The following is a 16,469-nucleotide window of genomic DNA, read 5'->3' as shown; positions in this document are numbered from 1 at the left end:
AAAGGAGCGGGCGGGCGGGGTGGGCGAGGAGGGCTCGGTCTTGATGACCGGCTCCTCCTTCTTGATGGTGGGTGAGCCCGGGGGCTCCGTCTTCACGCGCGTCAGCGCGCCGAGCCTCTCTTCCGCGATCTGGGCGACCGCGTGGGTGAAGTCGCGTGCGACTTCACCACCGAGAGACCGAGGCACGCTGAGCGTGCAGGTGATGACTTCACCCCCGTCTCCGACGGGGATCTCGAGGGTGGATTTGTATGCGGCCACTGCGCGGAGGGGAATATCGTTAGCTGAGATCTCAAACGGGGTGTTGTCGCTCCCACTTACTGTCAAGGGCAGCCGCGCGCCACAGAGGTGATGTGAAAATAAATTTGATGGCCGAAGCCAGGTCTTTCTCCAGGGAAGAGGGAGGGGCCGAGGGACGGAGGCAGAGAGCAAGACCACGGTAAGCCTTGGGGTGGTTGGGAGAAGAAGGAGAGAAATGGCGATGTGATGTTTACGAGCTAGCAAATAGCCCGGCTCAACGTCAGGTATTCTCCCATAGCCCCCTAAACGCGCTGTCGCCTCTCGCCAGCAGCTTCTCCGGCGCGCCACTCTCTACAACACGTCCGTCATCCATCACGACGACGCAGTCAAACTCCACAATCGTGCTCAACCTATGCGCGACCGCGATAACCGTGCTCTCCTGGAATTCCTCTCTGATCAGGCGCGTCATGTTCTCCTCTGTCACTGCGTCTACAGCGCTGGACATTTCATCCAGGACCAAGAGTTTCGAGTCGCGTAGAAGCGCACGCGCGACCGCAAACAGCTGCAGCTGGCCCTGCGAGAGCCCGAGTGAGGTGATATCGACATCAAGACCGCCGCGCTGGGTGATAAGATCTAACAGATCGACTTTCTGGAGGACTCTCTCCACTCTCTCCACTCTCTCCCTGCCTACAGGGTCGAGATTGGAGAGTACAGTGCCAGGGAAGATCAATGATTCCTGGGGAAGAGCTGCAAAGCGCTCGCGGATCACCTGGCGGGGTACGGTGGCGAGGTCCACGCTGTCTACGGTGATACCGCCAGAAGCGCTGTCGAGCAGCCTGAAGAGCGCCAGCAGCAGAGACCTCTTCCCACTTCCAGATCGGCCACAGATCCCTACTTTCTCTCCAGCTTTGATTGACAGAGAGATGTCCTTGAGTACCTGCTTGCCATCGTCGTTGTAAGAAGCACGGAGATCTTTGATGATAACTTCACCATTAGCAGGCCACAAAGGATCAGGAACGTGGCTCTCCTCAGGGCGATCCTCAGACTTGGTAGAAGCCTCAAAGTTCTTACACCTCGCTACTGCACCGAAGGAGGTCTCCAGCGCCGTCCACGCATTGATTGTGAAGGTCATGTAGAAGCTGAAGCTCAACACGCTCAGCAGGGACACGCCGATGGATCCAGCGCTCGAGGATTGAGGCAACGTCATGGCCATGGTAACAACAACAACTGCTACAGCAGCGGTCACAAGTCCCAACACCAGCCCTAGCCATCTCTGAATGCAAAGCATCAGGTAGTACGCCCGTTGAGCTTTGTCAAGGAGCGTCATGCACTTATGGTGAGACTGGCGCTGCCAACCAAACGCACGGATCGTCGTAACGCCAGCCAAAGTCTCCGAGCAATGCGTAAGGAGAGGCGCCTGAGCTTCCAGATCAAGGAACCTCAGCTGCCGCGACGTACGGAGGTAGAACCTCTGGATCCCATACAGTACAAGCAAGATGAGAGGCATTGTCGCAGCAGCGTAGCTAGCTCCAGACACAATGATAGCCCCAGAAGCGGCGAGCATGCCTATGGCAGCCGAGAACTGCATGAAAGCACCAGCTAACTCGATTTCAATCAAGCTCATATCGTTCGAGAAACGGTTGAGCGTGACGCCCGAGTCTGTGTTGACGAAAAATGAGTATGTGGCGTGCATGACGGTATGAAGCAGCTGCTTGTGAAGATGAGCACTGCTCTTAGGCACAGCATGAACGAGCATCGTCCAGATCTGGGCGCCGCAGCCAATGCATGATATCACAGCGAGGAGAAACGCGACTCCGACCCACATGCCGAGCGGACGAGGGTTGTTCGAGGTCTCAGCTTCGCTCCAGAACTTGACCCAGATCTCGGGAAACTTGTTGCCGAAGATGAACAAGACAGTGGAGATTGTCAGGATCACGTTCAGTCTGGTGCCGATGGACTTGAAGTAGTACTTGTATACTGATGTGTCTCCGGTCTTGCGTGCGAGATCCTGCTGAGCGGCCTCGACTTTATCTGGGGCGGAGGATCGAATGGCAGCATCGGCAGCAACTTCTTCGATGTCAGCGGAACCTTCCTGTCGAGTGCCACTGAGTCCGAGCTCATGAACGTATCCTCCTGGAACATCCAGGGCGTTGTACGTCCCCTGCTCGACGATGTTTCCCTCCTTTCCAAGAGCGATGATGAAGTCTGCAGACGGAAGATACTGTGTAGAATGTGTCGCCAATATTACCGTCATGCCATGCTGTTTGCAGAGTCCGCGGGCACCGAAAAGTTGAGTGAAGACTTGCCTTGAGGTCCCTGAGTCAAGTCCACTTAGCACATCATCTGCAACAATGATCTGCTTCCGAGCATATACAGCTCTAGCAAGGGCTATCCGCTGACGTTGACCGCCGCTAAGAGAAACGCCCTTTGTCCCAACTAGCGTATCATCTCCATCGGGGAACGTAGCGATGTCTCGGCGGAGAGCGCAAGCAGAAGTGACGGTGGCATACCATTCTGGATCAAAGTCTGAGTGGCCGAGGATTAGGTTCTGGACAGTGTCATTGGGAAGCCATGGATCCTGAGAGCAAAACGCAAACATGTTGATTCCAGGTGCAATAACACGGCGACCAGCAAATAGGGACAGGTCGCCAATGATCGTCTTGAGAAGTGTCGATTTGCCGCTTCCGACGGGACCGATCAGCAGATGGATGTGGCCTTTGGTAAGTCGAATATCGACATCCTTGAGGACTTGTTTATTGTCAGAACTGAGCGCCACGGTGCCTTGCTCTATCTGTACCAGGTGTAGAGCGTCGCTTGATGGAGCTTTGGCTGGTGCCATCACGCTCAGCTCGACGGCATCGTCCCTGCGATCCGGTGCGGATGTTGTGGCCGCCTTATCAATTCTCACTCCGAAAGTCGTGTTTCGTTCAATGCCCTCGATCAGCAGAAACTTCTGTACCCTTTCCAAACTGGCAAGGGCTATGAAAAGTTGCGGTACGTTATGAAGTAGTTCTGCAATTGGGCTAGAAAGCAGGGCGACAAGTGACAGTGCCGTGAATGCGGTCGTGGGGTCCAGAGACTCTTGCCCGTAGACCAATGTGAACATCATCAACGTGAACGTTGGGGCAAATGCCTCCGGGATGTGGCCATAGACATTGCGCCAGGTAACGTACTTCCTGTATGCGGCGTATTTGTTGAGTTCATCAACACGCATGCCTTGAATGCGATCGGTGAAGTACGTTGTCAGCCCAAGCATCTTGAACCCTTTGGGGAAGCCCAAGACAGATGATGTGAAAGCGACTCTGTCCGAAACAGCCTTAAGCCAAGCCTTCTGCATGGGTATGGCAGTGTTGACGTTGAAGAAGTTGGCTGTAGTCACGGCAAGAGTGACTGCTATAGGTGCCACACAAGCAACACCGATTTGCCGCTGAAGCAACAACATTGCTGCCCCAACCTCAATAGGCGAGGCAAACAATTGGTCGATCTCTTTGAGTGACAAGCATATCCTGTTGACATCCGCGCTGATGAGGGTCAAAGCAGCGTTATCTGCAAGTTTCGAGGAGTCCAACGTCAAAATTTTGCTGTGGACGGTGGAGATGATGATTCCTCGGATCTTTGTGACCATACGATGCATAGCACGCTGATATAAAGCAGTGCTGATGGCCATGCCAGTGTACACCAATGCGGCAGCTCCGATCAGGCCACGTCCGTAGTTGGCATTCTCATGGCTAACCCCCTCGCTCAGGAGCGATGTCACCCGCGAAATAAGTAATGGTTGGCACAGCTTCAGAGCGCTGAGGCAGAATCGCGGAAAGATCATGGCGAAGAATGTGGCCTTCACGGTGTGGAACACTGCCCAGAACATGGCCCATTTTCCCGGCTTCTGCTGTGCTTTACGTTTCGCCCATGCTTGCTGGAATTTGGCCTCTACCTTCTCGGAGCTGAGATCAAAATCGACCGCATAAAGCTTCTCGATCGACAAATAGCCATTGTAGCCGGTCCAGAACAGAGGATTGAGCCACCACAGAGCAGTCCTGTCGTAGAGGCTCACGAGAGACTCCGGGGCATAGAGTCTATAAGGCGGAAATAGAGCTCTTCTTTTGCTTTTAGCCTCCAGACAAAGCACAACGGCCTTCGCAGCGACACCAGCCGTGAACAAAGCAGGGAGAGCTCGAGGTCCTGGACGAAGCCATAGCGTTCTCGTTTGGGGAATGTCGAATAACAGCGAGAAGAAAACGTAGACGTTGATGAGTGAGCTGGGCCGGATTGAGCGGGCGTGTTCTATACCTGACAGGTAGAGTAGCGACAAAGACGCCAGGAAGGAGAGTACTGCCGCTGGAATCGAAGCCTTCGTACGATACATCGGTGTTAAAGCCCACAGAACGAGTAGTGCCAGCTGGGTGGAGGCCAGGACCACAATGGCCAATTGCTTGATGATTTGCATGCCATTGCGGAGGACTTTTACGTTTTGCTTTCGCAGTTGAGTCGCGCGGATAGGGACCAAGAGCAAAAGCAAGGCACAAGGGGCGATCTGGAAGAACGACTGCTCAAATAGGAGGGTGAAGTCGAAATCATCTCGACAGCCTCTACCCACGGCTGGGCCAAAGGCATTGTCGGCATCGAGAGGACAAGCCATGCCTGACCATGTCGCTGCTGTCGCGTGGTGATGGAAGCCATCTTGTACCGTCTACCGCTTGGTCACACGGCATTGCAGTGCATTGAGAGATCCTGGAGGATGAAGTCCGATATCCGACCCGGCCTCCTGCCAGAATTTGATTAGTGTCAATGAATTCCATTGGCTGGCCTTAACCGTGTCAGAAGCCGTTACGTTGAGATAAGCAAAAGCGAGATGGCTGTTATCTTGGACCTTGGCCATGACGGCCAAGCAACAACAACAAGCAACATGTTTGCCCGAAGAAAGGACGATGCTAGCGATTTCGACCTCAAAACACCGTGAAATACCGGTGGAGGAAGGAAGAAGTTTGTGATGGAGCAAGGATCGTCAAATGAGGCGATCGCGACCAATTGCTCGACACATACAAATAGCGGCCGCCCGCGTCGATGGCGCCATGCCGACTCTTCCTCCTCTTCACCGTCTTCGTCTCCAACATGAGGGCCTTCGCATATACGCTGTCAGCATTCCTACTACCACAGCTGTCTCTCGCGGACCCAGCATGGATCAATCCCGACTACAGCGTCTCCAACACGCTTCTGGATCCTGAGGGCAACAAGCTGGGTGCCGTGGCGTCGGAGAGTTCGATATGCAGCGATATTGGCGGCGACATCTTGAAGAGAGGCGGCAATGCGGCGGATAGCACGGTAGCGACGGTGTTTTGCGTTGGTGTGATTGGGATGTATCACTCTGGTGTTGCTGGCGGAGGTTTCATGCTTGTGCGGTCCAGCAATGGCAGCTATGAGTTTATCGATTTCCGCGAGAGTGCTCCAGCTGCAGCATTCCAGGATATGTACAACAACGACACCGATTTATCGATTTACGGTGGATTAGCTAGTGGTGTTCCCGGAGAACTGCGTGGTCTGGAGCACCTCCACAACAACTATGGCCGTCTTCACTGGAAGGATCTTGTGTTGCCCGCTGTCAAAGTGGCCAGAGAAGGATTCCCAGTCACTCCCGATCTCGTCCGATACATGGACTCTGCAACAACAAGCAACAATTTCCTGGTCAACGATCCGAACTGGGCGATTGACTTTGCCCCCAATGGAACTCGTTTAGGGCTCGGCGACACCATCACCCGCAAGAGATATGCGGCAACTCTGGAGCAAATAGCAGAGCGAGGTGTAGAAGCCTTCTACTCAGGACCCATTGCCCAGACCATGATCAACACGCTCCAGGCTGCGAACGGTACCATGACCCTCGAGGACCTCAAGAACTACACTGTCGCCATCCGACCACCAGCGGAAATCACGTACAGGGATTACAGGATTCGAAGTTGCAGTGCGCCATCCAGCGGTACGGTCGCCATGAGCGTGATGAAGATAATTGAGGGATACACGGACATTGGCCAGGCAGCGACTCTCAATCTCAGCACGCATTTCTTCGACGAAGCTCTTCGATTTGCATATGGCCAGCGCAGCGAATTGGGCGATCCATTCTTCGTCGAGGGCATGGATGAGTACCAGGCTGATATGCTCAACGAAACGACGGCGGCTGCTGTTCGTGCGAAGATCAGCCCTCTTCATACATTGAACGTGTCAGCATACGACCCCTCTGGCTTTGAATCCCTCGAAACTCCAGGTACTTCTGCCGTTGTGGCCAGCGACGTCAGCGGCCTCTCCATCGCCCTAACGACAACCATCAACCTCCTCTTCGGCTCCCGAATCCTCGTCCCAGAAACCGGCATCATCATGAACAACGAAATGAACGACTTCAGCGTCCCAGGTGCCTCGAACTCCTTCGGCTATATCCCGTCCCCATCCAACTACATCCGCCCTGGCAAGCGCCCTTTGAGCTCCATCACGCCCACAATCGTCGAGCACGCCAACGGAACCCTCTACTTCGTCACAAGCGCCGCAGGCGGAAGTCGAATTATCACCGCGACCCTCCAGAACCTGTGGCATGTGCTGGACCAGAACATGACAGCCGTTGAAGCTCTTGCCCAGCCGAGACTGCACGACCAGCTCGTGCCCAATCAAGTCTCATTCGAGTACCCGTACAACAACGAAACGGTAGCATTCATGAAATCGAGAGGCCACAACGTGACTTGGATCGCTCCAGGCCAGAGCACCGCGCAGCAGCTCCGGAGACTTGGAAACGGGACGTTCGAGGCGGCGGGCGAGCCAAGGCAGATCAACAGTGGTGGTATTGCCGTGTAGAAATGTGCTCACGACAGATCAACGATCAGGATAGCTGTAAATGAAATGTGAGATGTCTGGTATGGCAAGACGTGTCGTCGACCTCTTGTCAGCCGGCACGGGAATCCCAATCCCAAAGTCATATCCTTCAAAACTCAAATCTCCTGCATGAAGTCTTTTCACGTGGCATCGCTCTCTCTACTCGTTTTGACGTCTCTTCCTTTCAGGTACGGATTCGCGATAACATCTAGAACTCCAGGCATCTCGAATGCAATCAGCTGTCTGCCACGAGTAGAGACTCGATCCGACGGCGCAGCCTTTACTTCAAAACTCCAGGATGTCTCTGCAGCGCACTCTACAGCACCTGCATAACAGTCCGTTCAGGGAAACGTGTTACAGGAGGGGCACCTTTGCCGATTCGTCCCCTGGATCGCTGAGTTTGGAAGAGAAGGGCTTGCAATAATGTACTCTGCCTCCGCTCACATATCTCTACCCATCAGCAACCACGCCTCTATAGCCATCAAGCCAACGACCAGCTTACATCATCGTCCACCCATGCACAGAAGCAACACATGTCTCCAGCCCCAAAACCGTTTTTCCCATCCCACGCTCCCAGCCGGATCCCCAAGCAATATCTTACCAAACCCCAAACCACCATGCATATCCCCCATCAAACCACCACAACATCTACAGTCTAGCCTCTAGAGCCCACAAATCTCTTGCCTCACCCTCGCCCTCCCTCGATATCTCCCTCTCCCTAGGATCACCAAACTGACCCTCCCTCATAATCCACAAATCTCCGTAACAGCTCTAGTGTCCTGCCAACAGGATCAATAACCTCATACTATGGAATATAGGAGTCCCAGGTCGTTGGTTAGGGCCGCGGTTATTTTCTTGGCTGATGGAGGGCGCAGTGTGGGGATTGAGGGTTCGAGGGGTGTTGGATGTTGGATGGTGGGTCTTGGCGAGGGGGAGTGCGAGGGAGTGCGAGAGCTTGAGGGGATTGGGTTTGAAGAGTCATTATGATCGGTATGGGTTCGGGGGCGAAAGGTGTCGGCGTGTGGGATATGGGTTCTAGGGTAGGTGGATTAGTCGAAGCGTTGACAGGCATGGAGAGCGAGTGCGTGGTTGACGTTTCGGAAACGAATTAGAATGATACTAACATGAGCTCGAACGCTGCAAAAACGCCTGCACGCTTGCGATGTAAACATTCGTTCATTCGACCTCCATTCCCCTCGCGCTCATATGGCTCGTCAGTTTCCATTCGCCTTGTATTCGCCTCCACTGGAAGCGTCCAACACTGTGCCTTACAACGCCTTCGGGTACGCCTGTCAACATCGGTTAGCTGGAGGACTTTCCTGAAAGCGAACAGCCTCCAACAAACAGCAGGCCATTCGTGTCAATAGAAATGAAGTAACTCACCAACCGTCCTAAAAGTCGTAAAACTCGCCGCCCTCCCATGCCTAACATCCACATCCGTCACCACATCCACAATCTCCGTCTGCATCGCCGGCAACACACTCCGACACATCTTGATATACTCCTCCAAATCACAAAGGCCCTGACTGATATCCTGATCCGTCGCGCAAGGCCGAAAGACCGGTTCGCAGGTGAATTCCGGTGCGATGTATCTCCGGACGGGGTCCCATTCGCCGGTGTTGATGGCGAGTTTGATGTCCGCGAGGATGGATTCGAGGTAGAGGGCGATGTCGCGTTCGAGGGGGTTGGTGTTGTTTGGGCCGGACATGGTGGTTTTGGTTTTGGGGAGGAGGACGTGTGTTGTTGTAGAGGCCATTTTGGGAGATGTCGTTGGTGGAGAGTGTTTTTTATGTCTGTTCGCTGTCTCGTGGTGAAATGTAGTACGGGTAATCCTTTCGAAAAGTGATCGGAATACTGCTAAGCGTTTGCGCTTGAGTAGTACCGAATCGTCATATCCGGGTGTGAATAGCCTGGGACGGACGACACGGGCGCGAGGTCGGGCTTTGCAGAAGGGTGCGCGAAACGGAGCTGGCGTCCGTGGAGCGTGTCAGACTTTTGGATCCTAAAGTTTCTGCTGACAACAGCGCCGCAGGTACAACGCAGGGAGCTCGGCGTGCGTACGCCAATGGTGTTGCCAATAGGATTCTTGGCTAGAACTGCCTCATTCATAGCTTTGTCTGTCTGACAAGACAATTCTCACTTTCCCAATCAATACCGAACCTTCTTCCCTCCCGTCTCGTTGCTCGTCATCTTGAAATCAACCTGGAGACCTTGCTTCCTCGCCCAGTCGATCGCATCTCTTCCAATCTTGTCGCAGTCATAGGCCACGAGCTTCTTCACCCCTCCCGACTGTACGATAGCTTTGACCGCCACGCCAGTGATGGAAGTGCATCTCAAGTCCAAGATCTGAAGTTTCTTGCCATGCTCTAGCAGAATGTCGACGTGCTCATCTTTCAAAGACAAACAATGCGTGATGCCCAGCTCTTGCAGCTGCGAAAGGCGGCCGCGGAGTTCGAAGGGATCAGAAATGCCCTCGACAACCGCGTTGTGAATGTAGAACGCCTTCAACTTCGACAACTGTTTCTTGTCGTTCGAGACGTCGTTGTCTAGTAGCGCAGTGGCGTGGTGGAAAGGAACCCCTGGTATATCAAGATGGACTTCTTCCAGATGTGGAGTATCTGGCATTCGCAAGCCCTGGTTCGGAATTGGCAATTTGCTTTCTTGAAAGAAGAGCTCGCCGATACGATTGCCGAGAGTTGTCGCAAGCTTGAGCACGCGCAGAGAGCTAGGCAGCGTCAAGTTCAGCGATGAAAGCAGTGGAATGCGCAAGTCGAGATGGGTCAGCATGGTGCAGTCGTGAAAATTGACCGCCGTCCTGGGAGCAACGTAAGGGCCAGGCCGGTTCTCGTTGGCGCGAAACCTCAACGACTGCAACTTCGGCGAGTGAGTGACAAGTTGTGTGAGTACTTCCCAGTACGGGATCACCTCTGGCACGTCGAAGTCGAATGTCGTGAGGACAGGCAATTTGAGAGCGTCTAACCTCTGTGGGAAGAATAGCTTCGTTTGCTTCGATGAGAACTTCAGCACTTCAAGAGTGGATCCGCGGCACTCCAGTATGAGCTGGAGTGTCTTGTCGCCAATGTCAGTCCCGGTTTGGCTAGCAAATTCCCTCAACTTGGTCGCCTTCTTCAGAGCATCAACCAGATTCTGACCCTGAAAGCCCGTATTCGCAAGCCCCAGTGACTCCAACGGGCAATGCTTGATGAGCGCAGCGAGAGTCTTATCAAAATCCCAAAGCTGGTTCAGCGTCGCAGTAGTAATCTTCGACCTCCCAGCATTGATAGCGGTACTGATGAACGACGTTCGAACTTTCTTCCTCGCACCCGAGAAGTCCAAGTGCGCCCAGAGTGTAGGCTCTGATTTGATGAAACTCTTCCAGCCTTTCGACACTCGGGAAATGGCGATCCGTTGGCGGAAGTTGAGGTATTCCAGGATGAATATCGCCAGCTCTCGTGGTAGCACACTCAATGGGTCGATACTCTTCTGGGGCGCCAGTTGCTGCTGGAGATCATCGTGCGCCTTCTTCAACTTCTCAAAGCCAACGCCGACGTGCTTGATGCTCTTCAATCCGTAGGCGTAAATCTCCAAAGCAGTGCTCTCCTTCTCCATCTTGAGGAGAACTTGTCCAGCCCGTAGGTAACCAGTGGCATCTTCGCGGTATGTCTGGATAGTCTTCTTGGCTGCGGCGAGTGCTGCTTCAAGAGCTCCCAATCTGTAGTGAGTCGCTGCAACGCTGTCGAGGAGTTTCGTGCTCGGATTTCCTCTGCCAACGGCGCGATTGTAGTATTCCAGCGCCTTAGAGAATTCGCCTTTATCATAGGCAGCGCGTCCCTCGCGCTGTAAGGATTCCGCGCTCATTTTGTGTCGTGGTTCATGTTTGTGAAGGGGACGACGGACTGCTAGCACGACACGAGGTGAAGACACGCTTTGGAGAAGGCAAGATTAGCCGAGAGCAGTCTCCCGAATGTCACGTGATCCAGATTCACTTGATGCATACGAAGATGAGCAACAGGAGAAGCGCACAAAGAGCGGCGAAGTAGAGGTGCTGATGAGACCAAATGCCATTCAGAACTCGCTAGAACGCTACCACCCAAAATGCCAAAGGCGTTCTCCTCGAACACCAAAATCTGAAATTCTCTATGCCTGACCAAAGGCATGCAATCGAGCAGGTGGAACTGTACAGAACCCGCTCTTTCCTGTCGTCACGTCCGTGTTGAGACAGATTCTATCATCTAATATGCCGAGCAGCCAATCTCTGCTCGTCTGAATGCCACCCCAAAGAAGCTCTGCATGGCAGTGTAGTGGAACAGAATGCCACCAAGGACAGCGAAATGCCAGATGTTGTGGGAACATCCAGCGTAGTCGAACCAGCCTGGGAGGAATCGCTCGGGGATCTTTGCAGCATAGAGGATCGCGCCGCCGAGATAGACGAAGATGGACTTCATAATCGGGGCGTAGAAGTAGCTGGTCTCCGCCCAGCTGCGCTCGTAGGTGAGCTGCGCGATGGGGAAGAAGCCAGTCGCCGCAAGCGAGACAAAGAAGCCCACTCTAGCCCAAGACATATCGGCGCGGTTGAAAGTCGGGTGCCACGGCAGGATGGTGCCTGCAACGCCCAGCACAAAGGTCAACGTCATGTAGATCCAGCGACTCCAGGGTTCGCAGTAGAAGGCAGTGTATTCTGTCGTCATGATGCTAGCCGCGACGAGGAGAGAGATGCCAGTGTAATCAACGCATGCGAAGCGCTCCATCAGGGTCTGGTTCGAGATCGAGGACATGGCATGCCACATGGTACTGCAGACCAGGCACTTGCATGCGGCGAAGAAGAAACAGCCGGCAATGAAGATATCGAAGCGTGTCGCCGATGCAAAGGCCGGAGTAGATGGATAGACGTAGAAAGCCAGAGCCAAGACAATGACAAGACCGATGGCATGGGACCAGATGTTGACGAACTCGTTCGAGATCCTGAAGCACGAACGAATGCAGTCGATCTTAGTCTCCGAGAAGCGATAGCCGTTCTTGATGTGTGGGTTGACGCGCCATGGTTCTGGAAGCATGTCGTAGGTGATCAGGCCGTGTTTGCGGGCGTTGGCAATCGCCGTCTCAATCTTGACCTTCATGCGCTCCTTTGCTCGTCTTGCGGCATCTGCACCCTCGTGCACTATCTCTGCGGCCTTGGTCGATGTCCTGTCCATGTAGGCGATACTGGTGTCCAACATCTCGTGTGCTGTCGCTGCGAGACCGACCTCCTTCATCTTGTAAGCCCGTTGCTCGAGTGCAGTCAGGTTCATCTCCAGCATTTTGACACCCTCCTGCACTTTCTGTTCGAATGTCTCTCTTCTCGCCAATGCATCGCGGTAGCTCGCTTCCAACGTCTCAACAATGATCTTGTGTCTCCTCCGTCCGGCATCTATTATGTCGTCTGAAACTTTGTTGCATCTCTCATGTACAGCTGTAAGTGTATCGTGTATGCTCTTCACTCCCTCGTCAAATTTCAAGTGCCCATAGGTCTCGAGCATGTCCAGTCTGCGTCCAAGATCGTTCAAGAAGCGGTCGACCATGACCTGGGCGTTCTCCTCCAGATTCCATTGCTGAGGGTTGTAGGAGGAGTGTCTGCGGCGCTTCATCGCTCGGTCTTGGTCCACGTCGAAATCGGTGCCAGACGACGCTCCCACCGTAGGCTCCTCTCGCGCCTCCGACATCTTGGTGCATGTTGTCATGGTCGCGTATGAAGGCATGTTTGCCAAGTATCTCTCCGAACGCGCGGCAAAATAGGCGCAGTTGCTCCTGACTCGCTGTTTGTTGTGTCTCTGTCTCTTTCAGTGAAGTAGCTGTGAGGCCTGTCTACCCCAGCTTCACTACGTCAAGTCGTTGGAGGAGGAGGTCGCGTGGGCGGGCGGACTCCTTTTGCTTTTGAGCCGGTAGAAAGCTTAACAAATGAGTATGGCCGTTGGGTGGTGGTCGGTCTGTTGCCGGGGTTTTCAAGGGGGAATTCAGTAGGGACCGAGAGTGAGAGCAAGAGCAGAAAAGATGTAAACAAGAGTAAAGCAGAGACTTGGACTGTGCCGACGGTCAATCACATGTGAAGGGAGGAGAGGGACAACGTGCTGCGTTGGGTGGTGTTGGAAGCGGCGGGGGCGCTTTTTGCCATCGAGACCAGTCGGCCCAGCCATTGGCCACGTCAAATTGTGGAGAATTTGATGCAGGGCAAGCAAGGGTCATCAAAGAGCCGAGACTCGAGGCACGGCGTGTCATGTTCCTTTCACATGCAAGCCTTTTCATACGCATGCTTCCTCTTCATCATGACATAATTATATACCTGGCTACGTAGCAGCATACTTCAGAAGCGCAAGATTGCCCATTCGCGATAGCAATCCTCTAAGATTCCAAGAAATGTCCGTCGAAGAAGATGCCGACCACGAACAGCAAGATCGTTCTCAGAAATCCGAGGCCATCGACTTAGAGAAAGGAACCTTTCTGTGCGTACCCATCTGGAGTCTCCTGTCTCGAACTTCGACGAGCCATTCATACACATCTGCAAGACTTGAGCTGGACTCAAATCCTTTCCTCGTCGACCAACCCTTGTGCTTCGAGCTCAGATGCACGTCAACCGCAACGCCTGGCGGACATAGTGGTATCATGCGCCAAAACTCAGCTGACGGGGTGCTTCGCCATGCATAAATCTCAGACCGTGGAGATTCATCGAGTGGCCCAATCGTGTGCTGAAATACGATAGCAACAACATGAGAGCGGCTTTCGGATTTCGGGGCGTTGAGAATGGTTTCCGTCCTGAAGAGCCGTACATCTGGCTGAGATGCCAGACCAGAATCGAAATCAAGGTACGTCTTGGCCGGCAGTGAGACTGAATAGGAATCTTCTCCCTTGTCGTCGTCAACTGTAGGGAGCCAAGATTGGCGGGCCACAGCTTTGCGAATCTCGTTCGAGAATATGATGACATCTCTGAACGTTCTGCAGACCCTCTGCGCCCGAGCAATCTCAAACATCGATAGTTTGGAAATTGTGATTTCCACCAGCTCGTATGTCGACAGGAACTTATGGACCGCCTGGTTGCGACTTGCTGCATCGATGGAAATGCGTGGAAAAGGTCGCTGCTTCTTCTGGATCTTACGCAGCTTCATGTTGAATGATTTGCCTTGGTGAGGTAGCGCTCTGGTGAGATGAGTAGATGGCTCTATTTGACATCAATATACAAGCAGTGAGTGATGAGAAAGGGAGGAGGGTTGGAGTTGGGGCATCGTGAATGAAGGTCTTACTCGTGCAGATAATGGCATCAGTCAGATGTTGAATAGACCGTTGCTTCTCTGATGAAGCTGATGTGTTGCGTTTGCACGTACTTGTGCAGAAGAAGTGATGTCGTAAAGTCGAAGGAAAAGATCCAAAACCTTGAAGTTCCATAGACTATGCTTACATAATCCGTTCGCGTCAATATCGCGTCGACGCGACTTCCCTGGACTTCTTCACATGCACTTTTCCAACACTCACTCACCATGGCGATATCCAACGGCGTGAGCGACGGCGCTCTGCTATCGAAACCCTCCAACGAAGAACCGCCAACCCTCGAGCGAACACAATGCGTATACAACCCTCTCCACACCTATCTCCTACCCCGCGGCGAGGCGAAGCATTACCAGCAGCAATATGCCGATATGTACTTTGCCCGACTAGCCCAGCTCAAGCCCGCCGTGGAGCGAATAGCATCCGAAGCATTCTCTGAGTTCGAGATTGCGGGTCAGGCGGCAAAGAAGGTGGACAGAGTGCTGGATGTTCGTCAAGGGAATTTGTGCTGGGTGATCGGCACGGTGTACATGGAGATGCCATTGAAGCCGAATGTTTTGGAAGACATCGGCAAAGAGCATTGGATTGCTGCCCCTCCACCACGGGAGAAGTATGCGGGAGAGGGAGAGCAGGTCATGCTGGAAGACGAAAGTGGACGACTGCGGTTGACTGGATCTTCGTTGAAGGATTGGTTGCTGGTGACGGGTGCTATCATATCAGTATTAGGGACTGAGAACTCTGATGGCGACTTCGAGGTCTTGGACATGAGAGTGCCAGACCTGCCAAGACAGCCACAGAGGTGGGAGAGGGACGATGGAGAGGCCGCGAAGAAAGGCAAGAGCGTACTGAACCAGACGAGGTCAAGCGGCGGCAAGGTTGCCATAGTATCTGGCTTGAATATCAGTGGCGAAGCTGGAGATACGCTGTCTCTCGATCTTCTGCTGGAGTGGCTCCTGGGTGAAGCAACAGGATCGGCTGACCAGACCGAGGCCGCGAGTGTTTCAAGACTGATCATTGCTGGAAACTCGCTCTCGCATGCCCAGCCCATCCCCTCGCGAGAAGAAGTCGCTGCGGCGAAGAAGACGGGCAAAAGGACCTACGGCTACGACGCCTCATCCTACAACGCTGCACCGACCGACCGACTGGACACTTGGCTAGCATCTCTGCTGCCGTCGATACCCATTACACTTCTACCTGGCCCCACGGATCCCACATCGACCTCATTGCCTCAGCAGCCGATCCATGCTGCCATGTTTTCTCACTCAAGAGCCTACATTGAGAACATTCAACCCAGCAAAACAGATCCACCCAACTGGTTCGATACATCGACAAATCCGTGCGAGGTCGATATCGACGGCTGGCGATTCGTTGGTGCAGGAGGGCAGACGCTCGACGACGTATACAAATACGTCAATGGCGAGGAGAGACTGGATATGATGGAAGCCATGCTGCGGTGGCGATTGACTGCACCGACAGCACCTGATACTCTCTGGTGCTACCCATTCCAGAACGGTGATCGCTTCGTCATGAAGGAGTGCCCGCACGTCTACTTCGTTGGGAATCAGCCACGTTATGAGACAGCAACCATCGAAGGACCCCAAGGCCAGCAGGTCAGGCTCGTTGCGGTACCGAAATTCAAGGAGACTGGCGAGGTCATCTTGATGGATCTGGAGACCCTCACACCTGAGGTGGTCAAAATTGAGCTGTTCGACAGCGGAGCTGGTTGATGACTGTCGACGTCTCTGATGATGGATCATGAAGTAATTGCTTTGAGCGTGGCGCTGGAGGGAGGGTTATGTCCGCATGAGTAAGTATGATCATATTACAATGAACGAGGCATGCATTTATCGCTCAACGGATTCCCATATCACAATGTTGCGGCATCGAAGGTTTGCTCTTGTTGGCACACCCATCACTCCCGGCCAAAACGACAACAACGCAACATTCCCAAGGTCCCGTGCTACTCACTCTCGACCATTCCACTGGTCAAGGACTCGGTCATGCTGTGGACAACTCAGCTGGTCACACCTCTGGGCCGGCCAGCACACTCTCACAATCAGGCTCACAACCAGCAACAGGTCATGTCGACT

The 16,469-nt window shown here is 53.6% G+C and overlaps 6 protein-coding genes across 6 annotated transcripts; 2 read left to right on the top strand and 4 right to left on the bottom strand.

Annotated features, from left to right (window-relative positions):
- Positions 1 to 517: 517 nt before the first annotated feature.
- M409DRAFT_54849 (uncharacterized protein) lies at positions 518 to 4,873 on the bottom strand (the record flags this gene model as incomplete). The annotated part of the gene is made up of 1 exon (XM_033812846.1): positions 518 to 4,873. The coding sequence occupies one exon, from the start codon at positions 4,871 to 4,873 to the stop codon at positions 518 to 520; it is 4,356 nt and encodes a 1,451-aa protein (XP_033667398.1).
- Positions 4,874 to 5,346: 473 nt separating this feature from the next.
- Positions 5,347 to 7,068, top strand: M409DRAFT_54848 (uncharacterized protein; the record flags this gene model as incomplete). Its single annotated transcript, XM_033812845.1, has 1 exon — positions 5,347 to 7,068. One exon carries the CDS (start codon positions 5,347 to 5,349, stop codon positions 7,066 to 7,068), a length of 1,722 nt encoding a protein of 573 aa, XP_033667397.1.
- A 1,194-nt stretch (positions 7,069 to 8,262) lies between these two features.
- On the bottom strand, positions 8,263 to 8,794 carry M409DRAFT_23145 (uncharacterized protein; the record flags this gene model as incomplete). The annotated part of the gene is made up of 2 exons (XM_033806651.1): positions 8,263 to 8,375; positions 8,470 to 8,794. The coding sequence occupies 2 exons, from the start codon at positions 8,792 to 8,794 to the stop codon at positions 8,263 to 8,265; spliced, it is 438 nt and encodes a 145-aa protein (XP_033667396.1).
- Positions 8,795 to 9,234: 440 nt separating this feature from the next.
- Positions 9,235 to 10,944, bottom strand: M409DRAFT_66547 (uncharacterized protein; the record flags this gene model as incomplete). Its single annotated transcript, XM_033816983.1, has 2 exons — positions 9,235 to 9,683; positions 9,942 to 10,944. The coding sequence occupies 2 exons, from the start codon at positions 10,942 to 10,944 to the stop codon at positions 9,235 to 9,237; spliced, it is 1,452 nt and encodes a 483-aa protein (XP_033667395.1).
- Positions 10,945 to 11,318: 374 nt separating this feature from the next.
- On the bottom strand, positions 11,319 to 12,803 carry M409DRAFT_66546 (uncharacterized protein; the record flags this gene model as incomplete). The annotated part of the gene is made up of 1 exon (XM_033816982.1): positions 11,319 to 12,803. The coding sequence occupies one exon, from the start codon at positions 12,801 to 12,803 to the stop codon at positions 11,319 to 11,321; it is 1,485 nt and encodes a 494-aa protein (XP_033667394.1).
- Positions 12,804 to 14,591: 1,788 nt separating this feature from the next.
- On the top strand, positions 14,592 to 16,106 carry M409DRAFT_54845 (uncharacterized protein; the record flags this gene model as incomplete). The annotated part of the gene is made up of 1 exon (XM_033812844.1): positions 14,592 to 16,106. One exon carries the CDS (start codon positions 14,592 to 14,594, stop codon positions 16,104 to 16,106), a length of 1,515 nt encoding a protein of 504 aa, XP_033667393.1.
- Between the last annotated feature and the right edge of the window lie 363 nt (positions 16,107 to 16,469).

The sequence above is a fragment of the Zasmidium cellare genome (assembly GCF_010093935.1).
Source record: "Zasmidium cellare ATCC 36951 unplaced genomic scaffold M409scaffold_18, whole genome shotgun sequence".
NCBI lineage: Eukaryota > Fungi > Ascomycota > Dothideomycetes > Mycosphaerellales > Mycosphaerellaceae > Zasmidium > Zasmidium cellare.
The sequence above is the reverse complement of the archived record's forward strand: the minus strand, read 5'-3'. Positions and strand labels throughout refer to the sequence as shown.